The sequence below is a fragment of the Cervus elaphus genome, chromosome 24 (assembly GCF_910594005.1).
Source record: "Cervus elaphus chromosome 24, mCerEla1.1, whole genome shotgun sequence".
Lineage (NCBI taxonomy): Eukaryota > Metazoa > Chordata > Mammalia > Artiodactyla > Cervidae > Cervus > Cervus elaphus.
In genome coordinates, this window is record NC_057838.1 from 70,516,691 (window position 1) to 70,542,758 (window position 26,068).

The window sequence follows — 26,068 nt, forward strand, 5'->3', positions numbered from 1 at the left end:
TGAATTATATCCTATGAAGCTTACCAAAAAACCACAAATACCTCAGAAAATGAGTTAAGACGTGCTGCTGCTGCTGCTAAGTCACGTCAGCCGTGTCCGACTCTGTGCGACCCCACAGACGGCAGCCCACCAGGCTCCCCCGTCCCTGGGATTCTCCACGCAAGAACACTGGAGTGGGTTGCCATTTCCTTCTCCAATTAAGAGGTGTTGGGCAAACATTTTTAATGATGTTTACCAAAAAAACCTAACGACACAGAGTTACGTAGGATATGATGGTAGAAGGGTAGCGTATAGAGCGGTGATCTCAGTCATATTAAAAGTGTGGTCATGGAAGAGATTAGAAATATGACTATAAAAACGGAACGCATGGCCTCAAGCCTTGCGCTGTCTTCAGAAAGGCCCACGCTCAAGTCGGACACCTCGCTGGATTCCTCCTGGGCTTCACCTCCATGAGTCTCACACCATCACATGGGGCTGACGTCATGCTTGCTGTTTCACTGTCGTGGAAACTGGCCCCAGAGAACCACATGCTAATGAACGCGGAGCCGGGATCTGAACCCGCGTCTCTTTGCTCTAAAGGCGGTGCTCTCTCGGCAGCACCCAGCTCTGCCTTGTAAACACATACAGAGCTGTCCATAGCGCCCGGCTGTGTGCACAGGTGCCCTGTAGCCCCACCTGATGGATGGGGAGACTGAGGCTTGGCAAGGGGCTGTGACCAGGGGCCTGGGTGGAGCGACAGGAGTGGAGCGAGCCCTCGGTGCCTGGTCCCTCCCCCCACCCGCGTCCAGCTGCAGCGGTGGCTCTGACGATGCTCGCCTGCGTGCAGCTGCCTAGCAGGGTCTCAGCAAGCTCCGAGGCCCGAGCTCTGTCCCCCCAGAGCAGTAAGCCTGTCCCCTAAGCTCATCTCTGCTCCTCTTGCCTCTCCTGCATTCTCAATAAATTCCCGATTGTTTATTGCCATCCGCTTGGCATTTCACCACCCAGAAGGACTTGGAGCCATCTGCAGACTTGGAAAGTTCATGCTGTTCTCCTTCCAGGAAAAAAAAAAAAAAAAGAAAAAGACTGTTACATAAGATGGGCCCGAGCACATTCTTACAGGAAGGTTGGGAGCCACTTGTCAGACCGTAGGCCCCCTGCTCTCTCCTCCCGCCGTTGCATCATCCAGGTCCAGAGTCACACGCCGCTGTCAGAACCATGCTTCCTCGCAGAGCCGTCAAGAAGAATCCAAGTGTCTCCCCGACGCCCACGAACAACTTCAGGCGCCCCTTCGGGTCTCAGGAGGGGTTCCTCCTGGAGAACGCTCAGGCCTTCTCACGGTGTGCGCTGGCCACCCTGTTCTCTGTCCTTCCAGCAGGGCGGGGGGTCACCTCCGGGGCGGGGGTCCCCGTGCACCCTCCCCTTCTCCCCCTAGCATCTCTCCAGCTGCAGCCGTCTGTCCTTCAGCCTCCAGGCTCTCCCCTGCTTGCTCACCTTGGGTCGTTGAATTTTGTTGTAAATAAAATTTGCTGTTTTTGCGTGAGCGTGTTCATGGTAAGACATTGAGAAATGAAGGGAAAGTAGGGAGCTTGGACGACCGATTCCCCCCCAGACGGTCCTTGGTAACACTCGCGGGCTCTGAGGAATTGGAAACCGCCGTGCAGGTGGAGGGCCAGTCCCCCGGCTCTGCAAATGGGAGGGACAGAGGAGCTGGGACCGTTCGCTCCCTTGCAGGGACGGGGTGGCTGGGGCAGGACCCAGAGGTCTGAGCCGAGTGAGAGGCCGGTTCCAAACATTGATCCGGACGCCAGCCCCCCGAGGAGCCCTTTGGCGTGAGGACCTTTTCAGGGTGGTGGGCGGGCGGTGGCCGTGTTCTCCTGGCCGCTTACGGTACAGACTGCTTTGCCATGGAACATAGACAACTCCCCGAGGCCACACCCCAAAGGCGTAGGAAATTCTTTTTGGGAAGGAGCTGTCTGAGGTTGGAGGAGTGATAATTTCCGCAAGCGTTTCCAGCTTGGTTTGTGGGAGGCAGGTCTGCGCCTCTCGTCCCTGGAGCTCTCGTGTGTGCTCCACGTCCGGCAGATCCTGGGGGTCTGGTCGAGCCTGGCCCGGGCCTCCAGACCCTCTCTGCTCGCCACACTCTGAGCACGAGGCCTGCCAGCTGCTCCGTGCCTCTGGCGGCCCGTGTCTGGTGCTGTTTGCAGTTTGGGTCTTCCCTGGTGGCTCAGACAGTAAAGTGTCTGCCTGCAACGCGGGAGACCCGGGGTCGATCCCTGGGTCAGGAAGATGCCATGGAGAAGGAAATGGCAACCCACTCCAGTATTCTTGCCTGGAGCATCCAATGGACGGAGGAGCCTGGCAGGCTACAGTCCAAGGGGTTGCAAAGAGCCAGACGCGACTGAATGGCTTCACTTTCTTTCTTTGCATTTTATTGGCAGCAGTGAGGCACGTACCCGAGTTAGTGACACCCTGTCCGACAAACTCTTCTAAAACGCATTTATTTGTCTGGCTGCCACACACCGGCTCTTTGCTGCATCGGGCAGTCTCTCTAGCTGTGGCGTTTGGGCTTAGTCGCTCCGCCGCGTGTGGGATGTTAGGTCCCCAGCTGGGGATCAAACCTGCGTCCCCTGCAATGCACGGCAGGCTCAAGCGCTGGACCACCCGGGAAGTCCCCTGACAAACTCCTTCCGTTGTTGCTGCTGCTGCTTCCCAGTTTTGCTGAGATGTCGTTGATGTGCAGCGCTGTCTGAGCTTAAGAAGGTGTGCAACTTAATGAAATCCCAGGGCTTCTGAAATGAATATCACAGAAGCTCATATCTCATACAGATGCAATAATAAAAGGGGGTGGGACTTTTTCCCCGCTTCTGATGGGATCTGCACTCTTCACAGCTTTCCTGCACAGCGTCCAGCAGTGGTCACTCTACGCCATGCTGGACGTCGCATCCCAGGACTAGACTTATAACCGGAAGTTTGTGTTAATACCTCTCGCCCTCCTCCTTCCCCCCTCCCACCCCCATCCTTGGTAACCACAAATCTGATACTTTGTTCTAAGAGTGTCTTTTGTTTTGCTCTCCTCTTGTTTTTGGATTCCACATACCAGTAAGGTCAGGTATTGCTTTCTCTCTCTGACTTACTCCACTCAGCATAATGCCCTCAGGGTCCATCCGCGTTGTTGCAAATTGTAGAATTTCCTCAATTCTTATGGCTTGAGTTCTGTTCCACTGCATGTACACACCACGTCTTGATCTGTTTATCTGTTGGTGGACAGAGGTTGTTCCTGTAACTTGGTGACCGTAAACAAGGCTGCTCTGAACATGGGGGGCGGTGCGGATATCTCGTGAACATAGTGTTTTCATTTCCTTTGGATGTATTCTCAGAAGTGGAATTGCTGGATCCTGTGATAGCTTTATTTTTAACCTTTTTGGGAACCTCCACACGTTCTCCATAGTGGCTGCACCCGTTGACATTCCCAGCAGGAGTGTAGGAGGGTTCCCTGCTCTCCGCACCCTCTCCAGCATTTGTTCTTTGTAGACCCTTGATGATGGTCTCTCTGCATGAGGTGGTACCTCATGGGAGCTTTGATGTGCGTTTCTCTGATGACTAGTGGTGTAGACCATCTTTTCACGTGCCTGTTGCCCGTCTGTGTGTCTTCTTTGGAGAACATCTGACCCTGTCCTCAACCTGTGTCTAGAGCGCCTGGGGCTGCAGGAAGCAATTCCACGCTGCGGGGTTGGGGGGGGAGGCGCTCACAGCAGCACTTGGCCCCCAGCCCTGACTGTTCTCTCCACGGCGCTTCACACGACCTGGCATGCACTCACTTACTGATTATTCTGGCTCCGGCCAGGGACGCGAAGCTCCACCAGGGTAGGGACTTTGTCTAACTCAGGTGTGTCCTCAGAGCCTGAGCCAGACCCCGGACGCAGTCAGCGTCTGTCGCTGCGGGAGCTAGTGGCCGAGAGAAGGGTGAGCACCGGGCTCTGGCAGGCGGCCCTGTGACAGGTGTGTGTGTGATCGGCGGGGTCAGAGCAGCCTCCCGGGAGAAGCACGTCTGTCTATGTCTGTGTCTGTCTGCATGTAGACGGATGACGGCTGGATGGATAGACAGATGCACGCATGCGTGCTCAGTCCTGTCCGACTCTTTGCAACCCCATGGACTGTAGCCCACAGCCTCCTCTGTCCATGGGATTCTCCAGGCAGGAATACTGGACTGGGTTGCCATGCCCTCCTCCAGGGGATCTTCCCAACCCAGGGAGGGAACCTTAGCCTTCAGCAGGCGGATTCTTTACCACTGAGCCACCTGGGAAGGCCAGATAAATAGATACGATAGGATAAGCAGTGTTTTTCTTTTTTAAGAAAGCGGTGCTCTTAGAAACTTGCTGGAGCCTTGCAGCATCTGAACTTAGCGCTGCGGTCTTGCCGCCCTGCTTGTTAGGAGCTTGCGTTAGAGAGGACTTGGGGGCAGAAACATCAGTTGTGGCAGAAAGACAGCGGCGGGCCACACAGCATCTGCTTCCTGCTGCAAAGGACGACCGAGGGGCCTGGCTGGGCCGTGCGGCAGGAGGGCCCCCCACCGCCGGCTTTGTGGGGCGCGCTCTATGTCATCCTCATGCTGGCCCAGTGTGGTCCCCGCTTCCCAGGAAGGGAAACGGGATTCAGCAGCTGGCCCAGGGGCGCGGTTTAGGAGCCACAGAGATGGGTCTGCACCCACACCCTCTGGCCCCTGGCTGTGTGACGGGCCTGTCCGTGAGGGTCCGCGTTCGTTACGGTTCAGCCTGAGCTTTGTGACCGAGAAACGCCACAGCGTGGTGCTCACGTGAGACGTACGTCTGGGTCTGTCTCCATCACCCGTCCAGGGGTCCGCATGGCCAGGCGGGGGCCCAGCCCCTTCTGCCTTGTTGCCCTCCACCCCGAGGGGTGGTCCGGCGACCACAGCCGGGTCCTTGGTGTCCGGGCTCCAGGGCGTGGGAAGGAGGAGGAGCTGGTGCGAGGCGGGTGTCGTGGAGACCGCACATGCGGTGGTGTCTGTGCCCGTGGTCATGGGCCGCGCCTCGCTGCTGGTCGTGGGCTCTGTGGCCTCCGCCTGGCGGCCATGGGTCTGGAAGCTCCCGGGGGCGGGGGCGGAGCCTGGGGCCGGGTGAGGGAAGCGCTGTCTGCCCATCACTATGCTGCGATCACTTGTTCATTTAGCAGCAAGTGTTAACCTGTCTGGGGGCTGCCAAGAAGCCCGGTACGTGGCCGGGAGAGGAGCTGCTGGCTGCCAACGGGGACGAGCCCAGGGGCCCAGGCCACAGTTTCTCGTGCTCACTGCTCCCGTCCATCTGCCCTGCTGCCCCTGAGGCAGCGCGTAGGTGGGGAACTGCACAGAGGGTGGGTTCACTGTGGGTGGGGCTGGAGCCAGGAGCGGGAGCTGGGCCCCCCGGGATCCCGGCAGGAGAGGCAGGACAGAGGTTCGAGGCCGCTGGGTTCTACCTCTGCCTCTTCTGATGGTGTGTGTGTAACATCCGCGCTTTCGGGGTCCGTTTAGTCGTCTTTATGTTACGGGGCTCCCGGGCAGGCCCTGCTGGGATAACAGGTCTGGTTTGGGGTGGTGGATGCTCCCAGCTGTGTCTCCCGTCCTTCTGGCCGCTTCGGGCCCTTGGACCCTGACGGTTAGTCCTGCGTGTTGGACGGTGTCCGAGCTGGCCCCGCCTGCCCCCCACCCTCGTGGGAACTCTGCTGACCCTCGTCCTGAGCCTTGTTACCTGTGACCCCGAGCTGCCTCCCTGCTCCCCGGCTCAGCTGGGTCATCCGTGGTCTCTGCTGCCCTGACCACCTGCACCCTCCTGAGACCTCCGTGGCCGGATCGCTCTGGGGGAGCCAGAACGCAGAGCCTCAGGACAGACAGGGATGCAGAGCGCGGGCAGGATGGCCTGGCAGGGAGGAAGGGGGCCCAGGAGGGAGGTGCGGGGCTGAGAGCGAGTCAGCTGCCCGAGTGTCACGGGGACGACTCTTGGCGTCGGCAGGATGGGAAGCTGCACAGATTGGAGTGGGAGGCCTGGGGGCAGGGTGTGGAGCGGGGAGGCTGTTGCGATCGGGTCCGGGGGGAGCGGGGGCTGGGGGCGGGGTGTGGAGCGGGGAGGCTGTTGCGATCCTCGGGTTTGGGGGAGTGGGGGCTGGGGGCGGCAGCAGATAGCTGCAGGGGATGCACGTGAGCGGCGCGGCCTTCCGGGGAGCGGGCCGCAGGCTCTGTGTCCGGAAGCTGCAGGCAGGGCCACAGTGGTGGACCCGGGGCTGCCCGTGAAGTGGCTGGAGGCTCAGAGCCCTGCCTGTCTTCTCACGCACATCCTCACGTCCCACCCAAAACCAGAGTGCTGTCTGCCGGGAGGAGAAGTTTTCCTGCAAACCCCATGAACCCATCAACCCACTGAGCAGCCTGGTGTCTGCTGGGCGAGGTTCTGGGCGATGGAGACTGGGAGTTGTCACAAGTGCCTGAAAAACAAAGAAGCAGGTTTTTCCAGCCCAGGGTGACCAAGGGCTGTCACACAACCATGCCTGGAGACGGGGGCCCAGGAGGAAGTGTGACTGATGCTGGCTGAGGTTCTGTGTGGCCAGGGCACCGCTGGAGGGGTGGGATCCCCCAGGATAGACGGGAGGTGGGTACGGTCGTGGTACATGAGCGTGGCCCGGAAAGCTTGTGGTGGACGAGGCGGCCGCCCTACTGATGATCAGGGAGATGGGAATAAAGGCCACAGTGACGTTCCCTGCCCCAGCTGTTCAGCTGGCAGGTCTGAAGGCTGACGTTGCCACGTGGGCAGAGCAGGGCTGAGCACCGTCGGCGAGAAGGTGAGCCAGTCCCGCCCGCTGGGGCTGACTGTCCTCCCCCGCCGGGCAGTGAGTGTCACCAGCAGGGACACCCTTGCCCGTGAGTGCCAGGAGCCTCACACGACAACGCCGCGTCCCCAGTGGGGCCAGTCCAGACGTCTGTCCGCAGGGGCCTCTGTGCTGTGTCGGTGAACACTGCCACACTCGTCCACGAGGCTGAAGCCCCACAGCTCCAAAGCCAAAGAAACAAGATGCAGAAAAGCCGCGAGGATGGGTCTGTTTGATACAAATTCGGACGTACTTGGAACAGACTGGTGTTTACGCAGCGCGCACGTGGTTAAACGACGAAGAGAAGGAGCCGCGGTGGTCGCAGGAGTGAGGGCAGCCGGTGCCCCCGGGGGTCGGAGGCACACACTCCGGCCTGCGGCGCTCCGTCCGTGTGCCCGCCACACCGTGACTGCTCACCTGCCCAGCGCACTTCACAGCGAGCGGCCACAGGGCCGTGCTGACCTGGCCACGCCGACCGTGGCACGACCCACGCTGAGGTTGGGATCGGCTGGGAACGAGGCTGGGAGCTCTCGGGAGGCTCTCCTGGGCGTATGTGGTCGTTCAGTCGTGTCCCACTCTTTTTGACCCCATGGGCTGCGGCACACCCGGCCTCCCTGTCCTTTCCTGTCCCCCAGAGCTTGCTCAAACTCATGTCCGTTGAGTCGGTGATGCCATCCAACCATCTCATCCCGTGTCGTCCCCTTCTCCTCCTGCCTTCAATCTTTCCCAGCATCAGGGTCTTTTCCAGTGAGTCAGTTCTTCACATCAGGTGGCCACAGTATCGGAGCTTCGGCTTCAGCATCAGTCCTTCCAATGAATATTCAGGACTGATCGATCTCCTTTAGGATGGACTGGTTGGATCTCCTTGCAGTCCAAGGGACTCTCAAGAGTCTTCTCCAACACCACACTTCAAAAGCGTCAATTCGTAGGTGCTCAGCCTTCATTATGGTCCCAACTCTCACATCCATACATGACTACTGGAAAAACCATAGCTTTGACTAGACAGACCTTTGTCGGCAAAGTAATGCTTCTGCTTTTTAATCTGCTGTCTAGGTTGGTCATAGCTGTTCTTCCAAGGGGCAAGCATCTTTTAATTTCATGGCTACAGTCACTATCTGCAGTGATTTTGGAGCCCGAGAAAATAAAGCCTGTCCCCGTTTCCATTTTTTCCCTTCTATTTGCCAAGACGTGCATAAGGATTTTCATTTTGTATTGTTGTCAGTTTTACTTTGTTTTCCAGACTGGCATATTTTAGGGTATCAGTGGCATTCAGAACATATGCGATCTTAGGCATGTGAGTAAGGAGTGAAGACAGTCACAGTGGAAAGGATGGTGCAGGTCTCTTTCTTTCTGCCCTGGTTCTGCTCTCAGAGGGCGTCCGGCTCAGAGAATGGCGGTGTGCTGAGCCAGACCAGCCCGAGGCTCGGAAGGCCGGGGGGCAGTCCCGCTGTGGGCCGGGGCAGTCCTGTGCTCTGGGGACGCTTTTCTTTGCCTGCAGACGTCACGGCCGTGGGCTGGGGAAAAGCCTCGGCCCTGCTCCGTGGCCCAGCCTTCCGGGGATGGCCGCGTGGGTGGGGGCAGCGGGGGGCCAGCCAGGAGAAGCTGGCAGAGACCCAGGAGTGCGGGGCGCCGGCCGGTCTGGCCTCTCTGCTTGCAGGTGGTTGCTGCGGAACTGCTTTGCGCATCGGTGTAGAAACACCGCTGTGGCCTGTGGTTTCCTCGTTGATGGCTTGCATCATCCTTGCACAGGGAGGCTGTGCTGCGTGGGGCTCAGGGCTGGTAGACCAGGCGTCCCGTGACCCCTCCCGCCGGGGCCCCATTGGCCTCTGTGTGTGGCCGCCTTGAGGGCTGTGTGACAGCTTCCCTTTGATGGCCCTTGATGGAGTCAAGGAGGCCTGGGCTCGACTGGAGCTGCCCTGTCCCTGCCACGTCCGAGTCCCCCACCTGCTGGAGGCCTGGAGGGCGTGAGGCCGCGTGTGGTGGCTCCTTGGTGCTCGCTGGAGAAGGGCCAGCCGCGGTCCCCTGAGTGCCCGAGCCGCGACACTCCATGTGGAGCTGACCTTGTCCTGGGGGGAGCAGGGGGATGGGAGCGGATCAGAACTAGCCTTTTCGAACCGCCGCCCAGTGTGAACGCAGCGTGAGTCCCGAGTGTGGGGCTGGGAAGGGTCAGGCCTCCTGGGCTGGTGACGTCTGCTCTGCCTGCAGCAGGCGTGTCTGTGTCCCCCGCAGCGTTTCTGGACCGCCTCCCGGCGTGGGCGCCGTGCAGGGGGTCTGCTCAGGTGTCCTGTCCGCTCACCCACGGCAGCTGTGACGTAGGCGGTGCTGGCCCGCCCCTCCCATGGGAAACTCTTCCTGGAAAGAGGTCAGCGAATCCAAAGAAGGACCTCAGACGAAACATTAGGCGTGGTTGCAGTTATAAAGCATAATTACAGTTGTAAGCTATAGTTATAAGTTCATGATTAAAGTGTAAGTAATAACAAACTGAATTTAATGTATATGGAGAGGGAAAACATGGAAGGAAATACCATGTCCCTGCCGGGAGCCCTGGGTGGAGGGATTACACGTGGGTTTTATTTTTCTTGGTGCCTGTCTGTGTTTTTCCATTTTCCAAAATGAGCCATATTCCTTTTTCAGACTCTCATGGATGATGAGTGGGCATGTACGGCTTTCAGGTTATACCTGTGGAGGTTTGGTGACCTGCTTTGTCACTTCATAAATTCACCAGGATCCTTAATTACTGTTCCCCCAGGAGTCCCGGTGATTCCCTGGGGGCAGTTCTGTGCCTCCTGCTTCATCAGGACTGTAGGATCTGGGCAGATCCCTCAGTCACCTCTCAGTTCCTCAAACTAGACACATCTTGACCTTCAAAAAGGATGAGCGGAAGATGAAAATCACCAGAAGTTCAAAAGAGTTTTAGCAGCCCCACCGAAGGACAGAGTTCTGAGGATTCAAGAAAACATCTTATTAGGAGATAGTTTTGCTGCAAGAACTTTAGAAACTTTCCAATAATTTCAACAGGATTTGAGAAGACTTATCTATGGAATGTCCTGTAAAGTAAGAACAGGCCCTTACGAGGAGGGAACAAACTGACATCTGAAACGGGTCCCTGAGATTCAGAGCTTTTCCAGCTTTTCCAGTGTAGAGCCCAGCACACAGGCTGTCAAAGTATGCCAGTCTTCCAATTTTTTAGATAGAATTATATTTGTGTTTGGCTTCCCTGGTGGCTCAGAGGGTAAAGAATCCGCCTGCAGTGTGGGAGACCTGGGTTTGATCCCTGGGTCGGGAAGATCCCCTGGAGGAGGGCATGGCAACCCACTCTAGTACTCTGGCCTGGAGAATCCCACGGACAGAGGAGCCTGGAGGGCTGCAGTCCACAGGGTCGCGAAGAGTCGGACACGACTGAGCGACTGACACTTCACTCACTTCGTGCTTATGTCATAACCTGCACACACAGCCCTGGCTTTTCTGATATCTCAGTGCTGTTGGCTTGTGAAGAGTTAGCTCAGTGGGCTTTTGAAACCGTCCAGGTTGTGCAAGTCTGCCAGGCCAGGCCTTCTGCTTCCGGTGGACACACAGGTTGTAGGCGGAGACTCAGAGGGGCCGGGCCAGACCCCCGGAGCAGCCGAGGGGCAGGGTGGCTGTCGTCCTGCTGGGCACCTGCTTCTGCTCCGACTCCCTTGCTTCTGCGGTGGGAGCCCCTGTGGTCAGCCTGCTGGAGCCAGGGGGCACGCAGGGAATCCCTGCAGATTTGGGTGGGCTGCCAGCCGGCCGCATGGCTCCTGGGTGAAAGTCCATTTCTGGCACGGGGGGGCCTGCTTGCATGTGTAAAAACCCAGATACACAGACCCAAAGGCGAGGCGGTGCCTGGGCTCGTAACCATTTGGCTGAGTGTAGCCATCTGCCCAGCACACGCACCTTGGCGTGTTCTCAGCTGACTTGATCTACCCAGCCCTGACGCAGGCTTCCCGGGGACAGGAAGCCACACACCGTGGGCCGGGCACTTGGAGAACACGGTCGCTTACTCCTCACGATGCCCCCGTGAGGCCGGCCGGATGGGTCTTCCTCTTTTATGCCTGCCTACCTGAGTCCGGGAGTGACTTCCTCAGATACCAGAGGTGGGGTCTGAACCTGGGGAGAACCGGTTTTTAAAGCTTACCCCTTTTTTGGCAACACTTAAGTTTTTTTCTGTGCCCCTTCCCATCAAGTCTTAAGATGTTTGTGGGCCGCCATGTGTTATCAGGGCGAATGAATGGGTTGATTTCATTCAAGTGCCTTAAAGCCAGATCCATGGTTGTCGGTCTCCATAGAGAGACAGGCGTGGGCTTGGACCCACGTGCGGCCCCGGGCACGATGCCTGAGAAACATCAGGGACCTTCCTCCCTCCCACGGGGATGAAGCATCAGCAACGGGAGCCGCTTGCAGAATTTCTGTGCAAGGGAGGCGGACGGTCCGGGCCTCGGGGTTCAGACGTGGGCTGAGTGGCCGCAGGGTGTCCTGGGGGCGGTGGCCAAGGAGCTCATTGAGCAGGACGAGGCGCCCTCGCTCAGCAGATGAGAGCCTGTCCACGTCTGCCGGCCGGGGCAGCTCGGGGATGTGGCCGCGGATGTGGACGCGGACGTGGCCGCCTGCCGCCATGTGGGGTGATCGGCGTGGACGTGAGCTGGGACGCGGTCACCGTGGGGGCTGCAGGGTGTGAACCAGGTGGGCGGGCCGGGTGGCTGTCTGCGGGGATGAACTTGGAATGGATCTGCCCTTGCAGACGCCACGGGAGCAGGCTCCTGACGAAGGCTGTGGCGCAGAACACAGGCTGTGGGGGAGCTCAGTGGTCTCCACTTGGCCGTCCTCTGTTTTGGGGCACGTCTCAGTATTGGGTGGGGGACGTGCGCCTCGCTGAGAGAGGCGGGAGAGGCCTCCGGGGGCCCCGGCAGCCACGCCCTCAGCGGCCAGCCTGGGGGAGCCGGCCACGCTGTCCAGCAGTGGAGGGAAGAGTGGGCGGCCGGGAGGACCAGGACCGTGCCCGGCTGGGTCCCAGCGGAGCAGGAGGCCGTGTCCTCGGCCCCACGGGGGGCCCCGGGGCAGGTGGGCAGTGGGACCTGGAGTGGGAGGAGGTGGCCAGGCTCTGAGAGCCGCATCGTGCAGGAAGGGGGCGGGCCGGCCAGGCGTCCCCTGGGGGTGGCCCTCCCCGGGAGGAATGTGGAGCAGCACCCTGGGTCATTCATGGGATCGACACCCCCCACCGCCGGCCGAGTTTGTGTTGGAGAGTCCGTGACCCACTGCAGAGTGGAGACACTCGGGTGTTGATTTCAGGATGGTGGACTCACAGCCGACCTCCGTGGGGACCGCAGGCTCCAGCTACTGCCTGGGGCGAGGGCCTCCGGGACGCCGCCTGACCGCCCCCCAGGGCATGGCCACACGGGGCGTCTCCCCCTTACCACGTGGCCCAGAGCGCAGGGTTCACGACCTCCAGCTGGGCGATCCCGGGAGCACGGGTCACCCCCTACGGGCCCATGCTGGCCATGCCCGCCTCCGGGCCACTGTGAGCGCCCGGCAGGCTGGCGCCCGGTATGCTTGGGCCAGGATCTGGGCCGCAGCGAGTACCAGCTGCCAGCGCTGGCTGTTATGTAACGGCTCACTGCCCCCAGCGTCCCTCTGGGTTATTTTCCATAAATTCTCTCAATCAGGCCTCACGAGGCCCAGGAGATGGGCAGTTATCGGTCTGTTTTACAAATGAGAGGTCTATTTCGAGCTCCCTCTGAGATTTTTAGACCCCTCACCAGCTCTGTTCTATTCCCGTCCCCGTCGCACACTGCTGGTGCCGTGGGAGCCCCGCCAGGGAGGGACGCGCTGGTCCCCGGCTCTGGGAGGTGGCCAGGTGCTGGGTTTGTGTCCTGCCGGGCCGGGCGCGCTCCGCCTTCCTTACCAGAGGGGGCCCCAGCCACCCTCGCGATCCCACTTTCGGGTCTGATGACGGACACGCCGGGGAGGGGGTAGGTTTTTTTCAAGTCGTGCAATTCTGCAAGTTAGGAGCGGGGTGGATGCAGATGATGCTGTGACCAGCTGGTCTCCTGAGGGGGACGCCTTGGAAATAAGCGCAGCCCCCCAGGAGGCAGGCGGGCCCCCCTGACCCCGCACCGGAGGATCCTACAGGGGTTGTTGGGGCTGGCGTCCATGACAGCTGCCGCTTTCTGGGTCAGCGGACCCCCCACACCCCGAGCTGCTCCTGGTGGCCCCTCCCGCCAAACATGTCATCCTTGGTCTTTCTGACTTTTTCCTGATGACACCAGCGCTCAGATTTCCTGTGATGAGTCGGGGGTGGCTAGGGAAGGGTGAGCGGGGAAGGGGCGTTGTCTTCTTTGGCCGCGCCTCGCCGAGCGTCTCAAGTCTGCCCCCTGGTTCTCCTGCCGGCCTTGTGCCTCCCCTGCGGGGTGCAGACGGAGGTGGGAGCGGGTCCCGGCCGAGGCCAGTGGCCTGCCGGTGACGTGGGGGTGAGCGCCCTGCCCCCCAGCCCTGGTCTGCGTCTCGGCAGCAGATGGGCCACCCTTCCAGGGGTCCCTGGGCAGTGTAGGCCCAGGAGGGGCTCGCTGTCCAGTGTGTGATGGTCAGCAGAGCAGGTGGCAGGAGCCGCAGACCGCCCGCGACGGTTTGCACGTCAGTTCTCTCGTGTCATCCCCAAACCCTGTGGAGGGGACACAGTGGCCCATTTCACAGGTGGAGAAACTGAGGCCCACGTTCAAGGGGGTGGCGGAGGCTGCACATGGACCCCCCTGTGCCGCCGAAAAAGCAGGGTCACCCGGGACAGGGCCAGGCAAGACCTCGAGCCCCGCTCCCCACCTCTCTCCCTGTTTACCTCATGATGCCTCTGTGCTCAGTGGTTTTAGGACTGACCCATTTTACAGGTGAGCAAACCGGGACCCAGAGAGGTCTGTCCCCTAGACCACGAATAAACAAGACTGAAGAGAAGCGGTCTGTCGGGTGGAGGGGAGTCCTGCTCCATCAGACCTGGGCGCAGAGGCAGCTTGTGACTCTTGAGTGTGCGTGTCGAGGGCGGCATATGCTTCCCCGGGAGCTGCCCCACCTCCCCGGGGCTGCGTGCCAGGCCGGCCATCTGCTCTGGAGCCGGGCCTCCCCCTCCGACAGTCACCTTCTCCTGGAATGACCCGCTCCCAGTGGGCTGCAGCCGGTGAAGAAGCTCCAGGAAACAGACCTGCCAGCCCCTCCTGCAGCCTGCTCCATGCCTTGTCTGTGTGAGCAGCCCTGCTGGGTTTTCGGCAGCCGTTCCTCCTGGGAGCCTGCGGGCCGGGGAGGAGGGAGCGTGTGGCTCTCCTGGGCTCCTGCTGAGGGTCTGGCCACTGAGCTCCTGGGCAGACCCTGTCCTCTGCCTCCCGCTCTGTTACAGCAGGCCCTGGGACTGCAGGAGGTCAGACCAGGTCACTGCCTGGCTGGTCCCTCCTCTGCGTGGACCCCCCACCTCTCAGGACTGGTCCCCTCTTCTTCCTGGCCTGGGGTGGGCAGGGCCCCGCATAGGACAGCTCTCCTCCCCATGGTGAGACTCTTGTTCTCTGCCTGCCTTCCCGTCTGCTCCCTGCAGTCCCGCCCCGTGGTCCCCCGTCTGTTCCTGGCATTTCTCCTAACCCGCGCTGAAGGCCGCGTTCTCTGCCGGGGACTGTCTCGGGCTCCTTGAGGGCGGGGCGGCGCTGGGCGTCCCTCTCCCTCCCTCGCGTCGGTGTTTCTGGATGATCCCAGAGGAAGGACTGCCGTGCCCGCCACCCTGGGAGTGCCCAGGGGCCTTGCCCAGGTGTTGTGCATGTGATGCCAACTCTGCGGGTTGTCCTGGCCTCACCTTTGCTCTCTGTCCTCAGCTTCCCGGCATCGCTGGTGTTTGCTTACTGGCCTCTTGGGTGCTGTTCCCAGAGCTGAAATGGTGTCTTGTGAAACCCTCACCCAGCAGGGCTGCGGGCGGGCAGCAGGCCGGGGAGAATGTTCCAGGGGGCCGGGGCGGTGTGCCCTTTTCCCAGAGGACACAGGGTGCACACTCAGGCCGGGAACGGCTGCATGTGTATGTGTGGGAACAGGGTGGGGGCCTGGGAGCCGGGGGATGGCCGGGCCTCAGATGTGGTCCTCCGACGGACCGGCGAGCAGAGGCTCCGCCACGGCAGGTGTGGGGAGACAGGAGGGGCTGCCCGGGGAGGGGGCGCCCTGACGGGCGGGTGGGCGAAGAGGAGCCACAGCCTGGGCCGAAGGTCGGAGCCTGGGGGCTGCGGTGGGTGGAGGGATCCAGGCACGGGGCTGGGGAGGGGGGTCATGTAGTCCGTCCTTCCCGGGCTCCTGCTGTGCGCCGGCATCTAACTCAGCTGAGCGCATCCTCAGAGAGGAGACCCACAGACCCACGAGGCTTCTGCCCTGGAGGGACCTTCCAGTCGGGGGAGGAGGAACAGAGCTGACCGTGGGCGAGTCATTCGGATGGCGACGTGCGCTTAAGACCCTACCCCCGAAGCAGTCAGAAGAAGCCTGAGACCCTGAGGACATGGCCCGGCAGGGTCAGGAACGGGTGTCCGCCTGACCAGCTCTCGGGAGCTGACTGTGTGCACCCCTCCCCTGCGCCCTCTCCCCTGGTGTCATGTTAATAACTTAAAATCTGCTGTGTTGAGAGCATTTACACCATGGAAATTGGCAGACAGTACAAATCAGGTCCATCCACCGTGGTTATTAAATGCTTAGCAGCACCCCACCATCCATGTAACTGAGCACTGAGAAGGGGAGCCTTCAGCCAGGGAGCGAGGGGATGAGGATGTGACTGCGGGGCGGCAGCAGCTTCATTGTGATGCAGCGGAAATAGCAGAGGGCTCTGTGGCTTGGGTCCAGGAAGCAGTGAATGTGGGAGCCCTCGGGGGGGGGGGCTGATGCCTCAGGATTGGGGTTCAGGCACGAGCTGGATCCAGGAACCAAGACACCCCCCCCAAACACGGCAGCAGCAGCTCGGATTCAGACAAGGACAGTGCAGAGCACGAGTCTGCAGAGAAGCCTGGCCTGGGCCAGGGGAGGTGAGCCTGCAGGTCTGCCACCTGTGGGGAGAGAGCTGGAGGGTCTGTGCTTCCTGCATGGGTCTGCTTGTTTCTGGAAGGGCGGCAACAGCACGCCCCAGAAGCCTCTTCAGTCCAGAGGAGCCTGTGGTTTCCCCAGCACGTCCCCCTGGGAGTCGAGTGGCTCACAGTGGCTGCAAGTCTCCACGCCCGAAGGGCAGCCCTCCTGCCCCTGGGATCCCACACGGCTTCTGAGCAGCATCGCTCCCGATGGAGGTACCTCTCCACCTTGGCCACCTGGTGGGACCTCTGGGCCCTCCGCGACCCAGACCCGTTAACCAGAGGTGCGTCCAGGCTGGGACGCGGCCAGGCATGGTGGAAAGCTCCCCAGGTGACTCCCGGGGTGGAGAACGCCGGATGAGACCTCCGGCCTCAGAGCAGTGTTTTCCACACTGCTGGCTCCGGGGTGGGCCCTCTTAGCAGGCCGTTCCAGGCAGCGATGTTGAGCGCTGCTCCCAGGGATGTGAAATGAGCCCCTGAGGTCACTGTGCGCCCCGCAGGCCCCGACCACAGGGAGAGGCTGGCTGTTGCGTGACCCAGCTTGTCCACCTGCATTAACTGTGGGCTGAATTAATCCAGCCGCTGCCGCGCTCCCCAAGGACTGGAAAGTGCTTCAGCTGTTCCTTCTGGGAGCGCAGCCCCTGGTGCAGCTGGAGGTGATGGCTGTTTCGAGTTTCCAGCACACACCAGGGGAGCTGAGACAATCCCGTCCGCCGACCCCGAGGGCCAGGGTCAGGTGAATCGGCCCAGACCGATGTCCGATCAAGTGGAGGGGGCTGGACGTTGTGTGCTGCAGTAAAGAGAGTGTGAAAGTGTCTCCTGCATTTTAGGAGAAGGGCTGGGAGGACAGATGACAAAGTCAAATGAGGTCAGTACTGCTGCTTCTGCGCTGCTCAGAGCATGACGCACGTGGTCGCTCTGCCCCGCCACATCCTGGCAGCCGGGAGCTGCAGAGAGAACACAGGAGCTGGTTCACCCACCACACGCATACATGCTGGCTGCTGCAGGGCACCACTAGGCTGGCACAGCTCTGGGTTCTGCTGGCCGCATGGTGGGCAAGGCTCCTGGCTTCTCGGGCTGACCTCCAAGGGGAGGAGAGAGCCGGGAACTGAGCCCGCAAGTGAATAGCAAAGCAGTGGTGAACTGAGGTGTGCCCAGAGGGCCCGGTGCAAACCGTGACGTGAGGTGAGGGCCCGGGGCAGGTCAGAAAGGCCCAAGGCGGGGAGGCCATTGTGCGGAGGTCTGCCGTGAGGCCTAAGCATGAGGAGCATCCAGGGGAGATCTGGGAGAGAGTGCTGCGGGGACGTGGGACCAAAGGCCCTGAGCCAGGATGAGCTGGGTGCTGCTGAGGAGACTGGAAGCCCCTTGTGAGGATGGGTGGGGAGCAGGGAGGTGCTGGAGGTCTGGAGAGATAGGGAGAAGGTGACTTGTCCTCTAAGTCCCAGGAGGCCCAGTGAGATCCGGGAGAGAGAGGGCGGCTATGCTCTGATCTGCATTTTACCCACTTGCTGTGTGACTTCTCTGGTTTTCAGTCTCGGCTGTGAAGGAGGTCAAGTGTAGCATGATAACAAGGATCAGAAATCCTGCGTGTGGGCTTAAGGGAGGGACCGGCACATAGGAAATGCTCAGCGAGATGGCAGCTGCTGTCCCTGCTTCCTTCCCTCATCCCCCTGCCCCTCCCCCTTCATCTCACCATTCCCCTCCCCCTCCTCCCCATCCCCTCCCCCTCCCTTCCCACCCTCCCCCTCCTCCCCAGCACAGCTCAGAACTGTGCCAGGCGCAGAGAAGCAGAGTCCGTGTGTCCTCAGCGAGGCTGCTGGGGTGGGGAGGACGTGCACGTGTGGAATGAAGCGAGGCACACAACACTGGGTGGGGGGGGTGTCTGCGTACAAGTGACAGGCCGCCTCGTGTCCCCACAGCTCCGCCAGCGCAGGGCCGGGAGCTGTGGCTTCAGGGCCCAAACGGCAGCCTTAGGTCTGGGGTCCCCCGTCCACGCAGCTCTCCTCTCTGGGGTCACCTGTCCTCTGGGGCCGGCTCCCCTGGGCTCAGAGCCTCAGCTGGGGTCCCCTGTCCACGTGGCTCTCCTCTCTGGGGTCACCTGTCCTCTGGGGCCGGCTCCCCTGGGCCCGGAGGCTTGGCTGGGGTCTCCCGGCCACTCACTGAGGCCCTGACCACAGTGCCCGCTAGCCTCAGAGGCCCTGCCAGCCAGCAGCCTGGGCGGTCGCGAGCTCCCAGGACCCCGCCGGACCCCCCCTAACAGCCGTCTCTCGTCCCGCAGGGCACTGGTGTTCGTGTCCCACGGAGCCGGCGAGCACTGCGGCCGTTACGACGAGCTGGCACAGATGCTGGTGGGGCTGGGCCTGCTGGTCTTCGCCCACGACCATGGTGAGTACCGGCCCGCTCCGGGGCCCCGAGTCTGCCTCACCCCACCCTGCTCCCTCCTCGGACACTCCGCTCTGCTTCCCGCCCTGAGACCGGGGAAAGGCGTTCTCCACGGGCTGTTTCTAACTGAGAAACAGGCAGTTCTGTAAGCAAAACAAGTGTCTGGCCCACGGTTTCTGTTACGGCCGGGACTGAATGCAGGCTGATTGGAAGTCTCCGCTGAAAAGCCCCAGACTCAGGATACGTTTGTATGCGAGCTCGCCCCGGGCCACGTCACCCTCTCTCACATCTGCTGTGAGAAACGGGCCCTGGTTTACCCCCGAGGGACGGCGGGCGATGCTGCCCTCGGTGCAAGCCGGTTCACGGCCTGCGGGGGCCTCCAGGCGTGTCCAGGGCACTCAGACCAGGGGGACAGGCAGGGTCTCGAGGGCCATGCAGGCCTGAGAAACCCCCCAACACAGGGCTCGTTCACACGCACACACAGCTACACGCACACCCATGCACGCGCACGTCTGCAGGCCAAGTCTTTAATTCTTTCTCAGTAACGAAGTTCACAGCAACCATCAAAGCGCAGCGTCTGTTGCCCGAGTCTGTCTCTAGCTCCTTCGCTGGTCAGGCGGTGTCCTCCGTGTCTGGGACGGCCCCCAGCCAAGATCCTTCTTTGCCTCAAGTGTTAAGATGGAAGAGTCCTCGTGACTGAACGTGGTGATTTCTGCACTGCCTGTCGTTGTGGCCCAGATGCAGAAACCTTGCTTCTGTTCTGCCCGGTGTGGAAACAATGAGCTGCAGAGGGGGTGGGGGGCAGTGCCGGGCCTGGGGGTTCCTGGTGACCGGGGAAGCTTCGGGTGTTCTGTGTATAAGGAACTGCAGTTTGGTTTGTTGTGGTTCAGTCGTGTCTGACTCTTTGGGACCCCATGGACTACAGCACACCAGGCCTCCCTGTCCTTTTCTGTCTCCTGGAGTCTGCTCAAACTCATATCCATCGAGTCGGTGACACCATCCAACCATCTCATCCTCTGTCTTCCCCTTCTCCTCCGGCCTTCAATCTCTCCCAGCATCAGGGTCTTTTTAGCTCTTCGCATCAGGTGGCCAAAGTATTGGAGTTTCAGCTTCAGCATCAGTCCTTCCAATGAATATTCAGCTTCAGTTTCCTTTAGGATGGACCGGTTGGATCTCCTTTTGAGTTGCGGTGCTGGAGAAGACTCTTGAGAGTCCCTTGGATGGCGACTTGGTTACCAAGAGCCCTTTTCCAGCCAGATGCATGCGAGGGCCCTGGTCCTTAGAACTGAGATTATTGACCACGGCCTTGCTCACTGTGGTCGCCGTGTGGTCTTGTGCTTTGCAGACATTCCCAGTGATCTCTGTGAGGCCCTTTGAGAGGTAACATTTGAGGATTAGCCTGAATTTCACGGCGGGACTGTCATTATTTACTCTGGTACTTTCCACATTGTTGGGCCCGTGGTGGGAATGACTTACTCTCTATCACATTTGTCTCCGGTAACGATTGTAACAAGGAGCTGAACAACACGGGGGCGTTCTGAAAGCAAAGAGTGTTTGTGTCAAACACGAAACACCTCCAAGAATTTCAAGATAGTCTGGTTTTGTCCTGGCATCAACCGCCCTCTATCAGCTGCCCTTGGCCAGACCCATAGGAGTGGGCAACTCTGTCATACCTTGTTTGTGTGTCTGATCCTGGAATGTTGAAAAACAATTGGAAGGGTTTTTTTTTTTTAAGAGTAAAGAGAGAAAAGAAACAACCTGCCTTTTGGTGTTACCATGTGACATCTAAAACTGAGGCCTGACTCTTGGTGACCGCTGAATATAGCTTGGTGACGGGTGCCGGCACTCACCTCGCTTGATTGAGTGTTTCTTGCAGTGACTCATGGGCGATCTCTCTGGCAAGTACCTGATGGAGGTGCTTTTACTCAAGACGTGAGCTGCGTGCCGTCCTCGGCTGGCACTGAGAGTGGCCGAGGCTCCCTCCGCGGGAGGAGCGGGGAGCAGGGGCTCCTGAGAGTGGCCGAGGCCCCCTCCGCGGGAGGAGCGGGGAGCAGGGGCTCCTGAGAGTGGCCGAGGCCCCCTCCGCGGGAGGAGCGGGGAGCAGGGGCTCCTGAGAGTGGCCGAGGCCCCCTCCGCGGGAGGAGCGGGGAGCAGGGGCTCCTGAGAGTGGCCGAGGCCCCCTCCGCGGGAGGAGCGGGGAGCAGGGGCTCCTGAGAGTGGCCGAGGCCCCCTCCGCGGGAGGAGCGGGGAGCAGGGGCTCCTGAGAGTGGCCGAGGCCCCCTCCGCGGGAGGAGCGGGGTGCAGGGGCTCCTGAGAGTGGCCGAGGCTCCCTCCGCGGGAGGAGCGGGGTGCAGGGGGTCCTGAGAGTGGCCGAGGCTCCCTCCGTGGGAGGAGCGGGGTGCAGGGGGTCCTGTGCTGGCTGAGGAAGCGGGTGCTGGTGGTTAGTGCCCGGAGAAATAAGTTCTCGTGGAGAGGCAGGGGCGGGGGTCCTGGAGGGGCTGGAGCCCAGGCCTCTGGTGCCTGCTTTCTCCACGCTGCTGCCCCGTTCACACCAGGCGTGACCCCTGTGGAGAGGGGCTTCGTTCTTCCCCGCTTAGCTGTTAGATATAAGCAGGCCTCTGTGGGGAGAGTGTCGGAGCGTTGATGCGGCCGGGTGCAGGGAGAGAAAACCCAGGGCCTGGCGGACGTCACCTCCCTGTCTCCTGGGTCTATAGTCGTTTGTCACCCCTCTGCCCCGGGGACCTGCCCCCCCAACCCCGCTCCGACCTGACGCAGACACACTCGGGCCCAGCCACCTGGACTGCGATCCAGCCGTGGACCTCGGATGCCCAGCCATGCCCAGCCTCAGTTTTCTCATCTGCCAAATGGGCAGGCGGTGCGCTGGCAGAGTGAGAACAGGCATGTGCGGGGCCAGCAGAGGGTGGTGGCGCCTCTTCTTCACTCTGCGAGCAGCAAGGCCCCCTCCAGCCCCCTTGCAGAGCAGCAGGGGGACGTCGAGGCCAGGAGCAGGGGTGCTGGGTCCTTGGGTTCCCTTTCCGGCGGCAGAGGCTCCAGGGGAGATTGGCTGAAGGATAGACAATACTTTCTCGAAGCGAACAGACCTACCAAGGGTCGTTTCAAGGCTCTTTCCTGTGACACAATCTATAGAAACACAGCTTTCTGCAAATCCTATGCTGACCCGATTTTAGGTTAAGTCTCGTTGCTCAGCTGAGCTCCGGGGTTTCCTTGTTCAGACGGAAACCTGGAGACATGGGCTGGATGGTCTGGCCGCGTCTCCCCACGCCCGGTGGCCTGCGGACACAGGTGCTCAGCTAGCGTCTCGCTTAAATGTTTTGTTTGACCTTAGAATTTTATCGGCGACCTCATGGACACAGAGGACCCTGCCAGAAATGAGAACTTTATCCCTGCCGTTCATTAAGTGCCAGTTGCGTGCCAGGCTCTGGCTGGGGCCCTTGTCACGCATTATCTCCAAGCCTCGTAACACTTGAGTCCATCCCCCCGATTCAGAGGTGAGGGTCGGAGGCCCTCCTCATCCACAGGGTGCACGTACCGGCGTCAGACCCCGATCTTGGTAGATTATTTCAAATGAGGGGTTGTTTTTCTCCCAGGACAAGCAGAGCCCGAGGTGGGTTCAGGACACTGCCGGGCTGTTGGGCCCGAGGCTACATCTGCAGCTTTGCTCAGCTGTTCTTAGCACGTGGCTTTCATGCCGACGGGTACCAGCTCCAGCCTGCGGTCTCGCAGGAAGGAGATGCAGAAAGCGGTGGAGAGGCCGGGCTGGGCTCCTGCCGGGAAAGCAGACCTGTCTCAGCACTCCCGCCGAGTTCCACCGCACTGCATGCAGGGCCGGCATCAGCTGACTGCGTCCAGTGGTGGGGGGCAGGACGTCCAGCTTGTTCGCTGCGTGTTTGCTGATCCCGAGCAAACCAGGCTCTGTTAGCAGGGAGGACACAGCGTGGACACTCCAAGCACCCTCTCCTCTACTGGCCACACCCCAGGCTCATTTTTAAGGGATCTTTTCTCAACCGTTTCCATCTTGTATATTTTCTGAGCCGTGTTCAGCTCACCGTGTGACCTCTCTCTCACCCGTCCCCGTCGGCTTTCCGAAGCTCCGGCGTGGAGGAGGATGTCAGGGTCATCAGCGCACTGCGTTCTGATGCGGTGAACGTTCGCGATCAGGTGGATGTGCCTGATCGTACACTGGCCCTGGTCAGGTGCTCTGCGAGGGGGAACACGTGGACACGGGCCCTGCCCGCTGTGCGCAGCCCCCGTGAAGAGCCCAGCCTTGGCAGGGTTCTCACTATCCCTGGAGGAAACTCTCCCTTCTGCTGACGGCAGCAAGCTCCCGGCAGGTGGAGACGGTCGTCCCGCCTGTGGTCCCACAGCCTCCTCCTTGCTGAGCAGAGTGTGGAGGCATCACCAGGGTTTGTGGAATGAAAGGAGGAGTGTATGGCCCAGAGTGGGTAAGAGCAGAGACGCCGTGAATGTCAGCAAACGCCCGCGTGCAAGTGTCCATGTCCGCAGGGTGGGGAGGACCCCGCGGTGGGGCCAGGACTCTGGGCTCTGGCAGCCAAGGCTGGAGCAGAGGACCCCCGAGGCCGCAACTCAGGTGCTCCAGGTGGGCTAGGCCTCTTGCAAGTACACAGCCTCCCAGCGCCAGGGGCCAGCGGGATGCTCGGTTTTCTGGGATGAGTAGGAGCTTGAGGGGAGAGCAAGGGTGTGGAGCCAGCGCCAGTCGCTGAGAGTCGTGGTTCACATTGGGGTCCCCCCAAAACGCTGGGGAGTCTTTGCCAGGGTCCCTCGTTCCACAGAGACTGATCTGTTGGGTGTGGCCGGGTGTGTCGGGACCCTTGAGCCCCCCGGGTGAGTCTGATGAGCAGCTGTGGTTTGAGAACTGCTGTTTCAGGAAGGGGAGCCCGTGTGAGTGAAACCCAGATACATGGGCTCATGGGCTCACATCCTTCCAGGGGAAGTCCCGGCCTGGACCCTGGGGTCGCGTCAGGAGCAGAGGTGGAGCGAGACCCCGGCCTGCAACGCTCGGGGCTCCGAGATGAGACGCCGTGGACCTTGGGGTTCAGGAAGGGACCCTCAGCAGAGGGCGACCACCCCGGGTGACGGGGTCCAGGGCACGGCCGGTGGGGGAGCGGAGGGCACTGGCGGGGGGCTCTGGGGGGTCAGAGCAGGTGGAAGGCGGGGCGGGAGTTTCTGTGCTGTTCCAGATACAGCGCCGAGAAACCCGGGCTCGTGTTCACGCCGTCCCCGGCCACCAGCTGCTCCTGGTGACTCACTGGAAAGCCCTCGGAGCAGGAGCGGGGCGCCCCGGGGGCGGGTGGGGCCCCGGGGGCGGGCGGCCCCCGATCCTCCTGCTGCAGGCGGGATGCCCGTCCGTCTCCAGGACCCCGAGGCTCCGGGCCCTTCCCGTGGGCAGCACCCCGACTCTGCACCCAGTGCGTCCCGGATTCCACCGGGGGCGGGACCCGGGCTGCCCCGTCTTTAGTGACAAAGGAGAAGAGAACCGTTTCTCACTAATCAGCAGTGAATTCATTATCTGCAGATATTTAGGGAAAGTGTTGAAGGCAGTTGGTCTGCGTTTCTTTTTAAAGAACTCAGCCGGGGCGGGGGCGTCTCAGAAGAGGAAGTCCTGGGGGAGGTTCTGCCTGGCCCCCTGGGTGGGGGCCCTGCCCAGGCAGAAGCCCAGCTTTGGGGAAATTCAGAGGGGAAAACAGTGCGGGTGTGGCCCCCGCGCGGGGAGAGTTCTGAGTCATGGTCCCTCGCTGCATCAGTTCTGTGCTTCTGTCAGCTAAGGTCATGCTTTTTGTTTGCAGCGTTTGACTCATGTGTTCATTTTTCTTGCCTTACTTAGTAAATGTGAAAGTGAGATTGATGCCTAAATAGTCGCGGGGCCCAGCCCCGGCGGAGGGGTGAACCCGCTGCCGGCCTCTCGGGGAGGGGCCCAGCCGCCTCCACGTGGCGTCCGGGTCTCGCGGTTCCTCCTGCTCCGTCCGCAGTCACGGCCCACGTCCCTGCCCTGCCAGCTCGGATGCGAAGTCTCTGCCCTGAGTCTCTTTGGTCACTTGCCTCTTTCTTGCATAAAACCAAACCTCTGTGAGCCTCTCTTTGAGGTGAAAGTCGCTCAGTCGTGTCCGACTCTTTGCGACCCCAAGGACTATACAGTCCATGGAATTCTCCAGGCCAGAATACTGGAGTGGGTAGCCTTTCCCTTCTCCAGGGGATCTTCCCAACCCAGGGATCAAACCCAGGTCTCCCGCATTGCAGGCGGACTCTCCACCTGCTGAGCCCCAAGGGAACCTCTGTGCTCCTCATCGAAGTGGAGCTGATGGTGGTAATAACCGCAGGGAGGCCGCCCGTGGCCGTGGGATGGATGGACAGAAGGGAGGTTCATGTCGCTGGCAGACGCTCCTGGGAGGCTGGTGGAAACGCAGACGCTGGCCAGCCCCCAGATTTTCAGATTCAACTGGGCAGGTTCCAAGAAGCACCCAGGTCGCTGCTGGTGTTTCTTCTCTAGAGTTTAATTATTTTAATGTTTATTTACTTTGATTGAAGTATTTATTTTGTTGCACCAGGTCTGCAGCATGTGAGATCTTTAGTTGTGACGCGTGAACTCTTAGTTGTGGCCTGTGGAATCTGATTCCCGGAGCAGGGATCGACCCTGCATTGGGAGTGTGGGGTCTTAGCCACTGGATCCCCAGGGAAGTTCCTAGGATTTACTTTAAATAAGGCGTAGCGTCGACATTGTTGGCACTGGATGTGTAATATCTGCAGGAGGCAGACTGGGCATCTCCTGCAGCAGATGTGGTCTGGAAGCCTCCCGCTGAGGTCTGTGCTGGGCCGTGGGCTGTGGAAAGGGCAGGGACCTTCTGCGGAGCCTCCGGGGTCCCCTGGGGTCTGGTGCAAGTGTCCCTGGGGTAAAGGGGGCGGTCCTCACCCTGGGGGTTCATCGTGGGGAGACGGACATGACTGGAAACCTGGGACAGGGCGTGAATCCTCCGCGAGCCTCCTGTGACTCACAGCCTCTACCTGGTGAGGGAACTCGGGGCGGTAGCTGCCGGTCACACGATGGATGCTCAGTAAACATCCACACTGCCCCCCGGCCCAGAGACCCCAGCCTTCCTCACCCCAGACGTGACCTTCAGGAACAGAGCCTCCTGGTCCAGCTTCCCAGACCAGGTGGCCAGTTTGCATCTTCTCTGCCGCAGGCGGCTCACCCTCCCGCTTTATTTCATCCAAACTCCATGTCACCCTCCACAGGGTGTCCCTGTCACCGAGCAGCCTCTTCATCCAGATCTGGAGGCTTCCTTTTGTTGCTGCTTTTCAGCCGCTCAGTCGTGTCTGACTCTTTGTGACCCCATGGACCACAGCACGCCAGGCCTCCCTGTCCATCACCAACTCCCGGAGTCCACCCAAACTCATGTCCATTGAGTCAGTGATGCCATCCAACCATCTCATCCTCTGTCACCCCCTTCTCCTCCCGCCTTTAATCTTTCCCAGCATCAGGGTCTTTGCCAATGAGTCTGTTCTTCGCATGAGGTGGCCAAAGTATTGGAGTTTCAGCTTCAGCATCAGTCCTTCCAATGAACACCCAGGACTGATCTCCTTTAGGATGGACTGGCTGGATCTCCTTGCAGTCCAAGGGACTCTCAAGAGTCTTCATCCAGCACCACAGTTTGAAAGCATCAATCCTGTCTTTACCCACTGCTGGTTCCATCTCTGCAGAGGTTTAGACAGTGATCACTGGGGAATGTGGCCTCATCTACTCA

The 26,068-nt window shown here is 60.5% G+C and overlaps 1 protein-coding gene across 9 annotated transcripts in view; it reads left to right on the forward strand.

The window, feature by feature from the left end:
- Nucleotides 1-26,068, forward strand: part of MGLL (monoglyceride lipase) — an 86,539-nt gene that overhangs the window by 14,175 nt on the left and 46,296 nt on the right. For 3 of the 9 annotated variants that reach the window (XM_043885239.1, XM_043885238.1, XM_043885241.1), the window contains exon 3: nt 18,187-18,293. In XM_043885239.1, coding sequence (XP_043741174.1) covers nt 18,187-18,293 — 107 coding nt within the window. Of the gene's footprint in view, nt 1-13,965; nt 14,073-14,224; nt 14,372-14,790; nt 14,985-16,756; nt 16,777-18,186; nt 18,294-26,068 lie in introns of those variants that run through there. The other 6 variants (XM_043885234.1, XM_043885237.1, XM_043885235.1 and 3 more) reach the window with 5 other exon arrangements.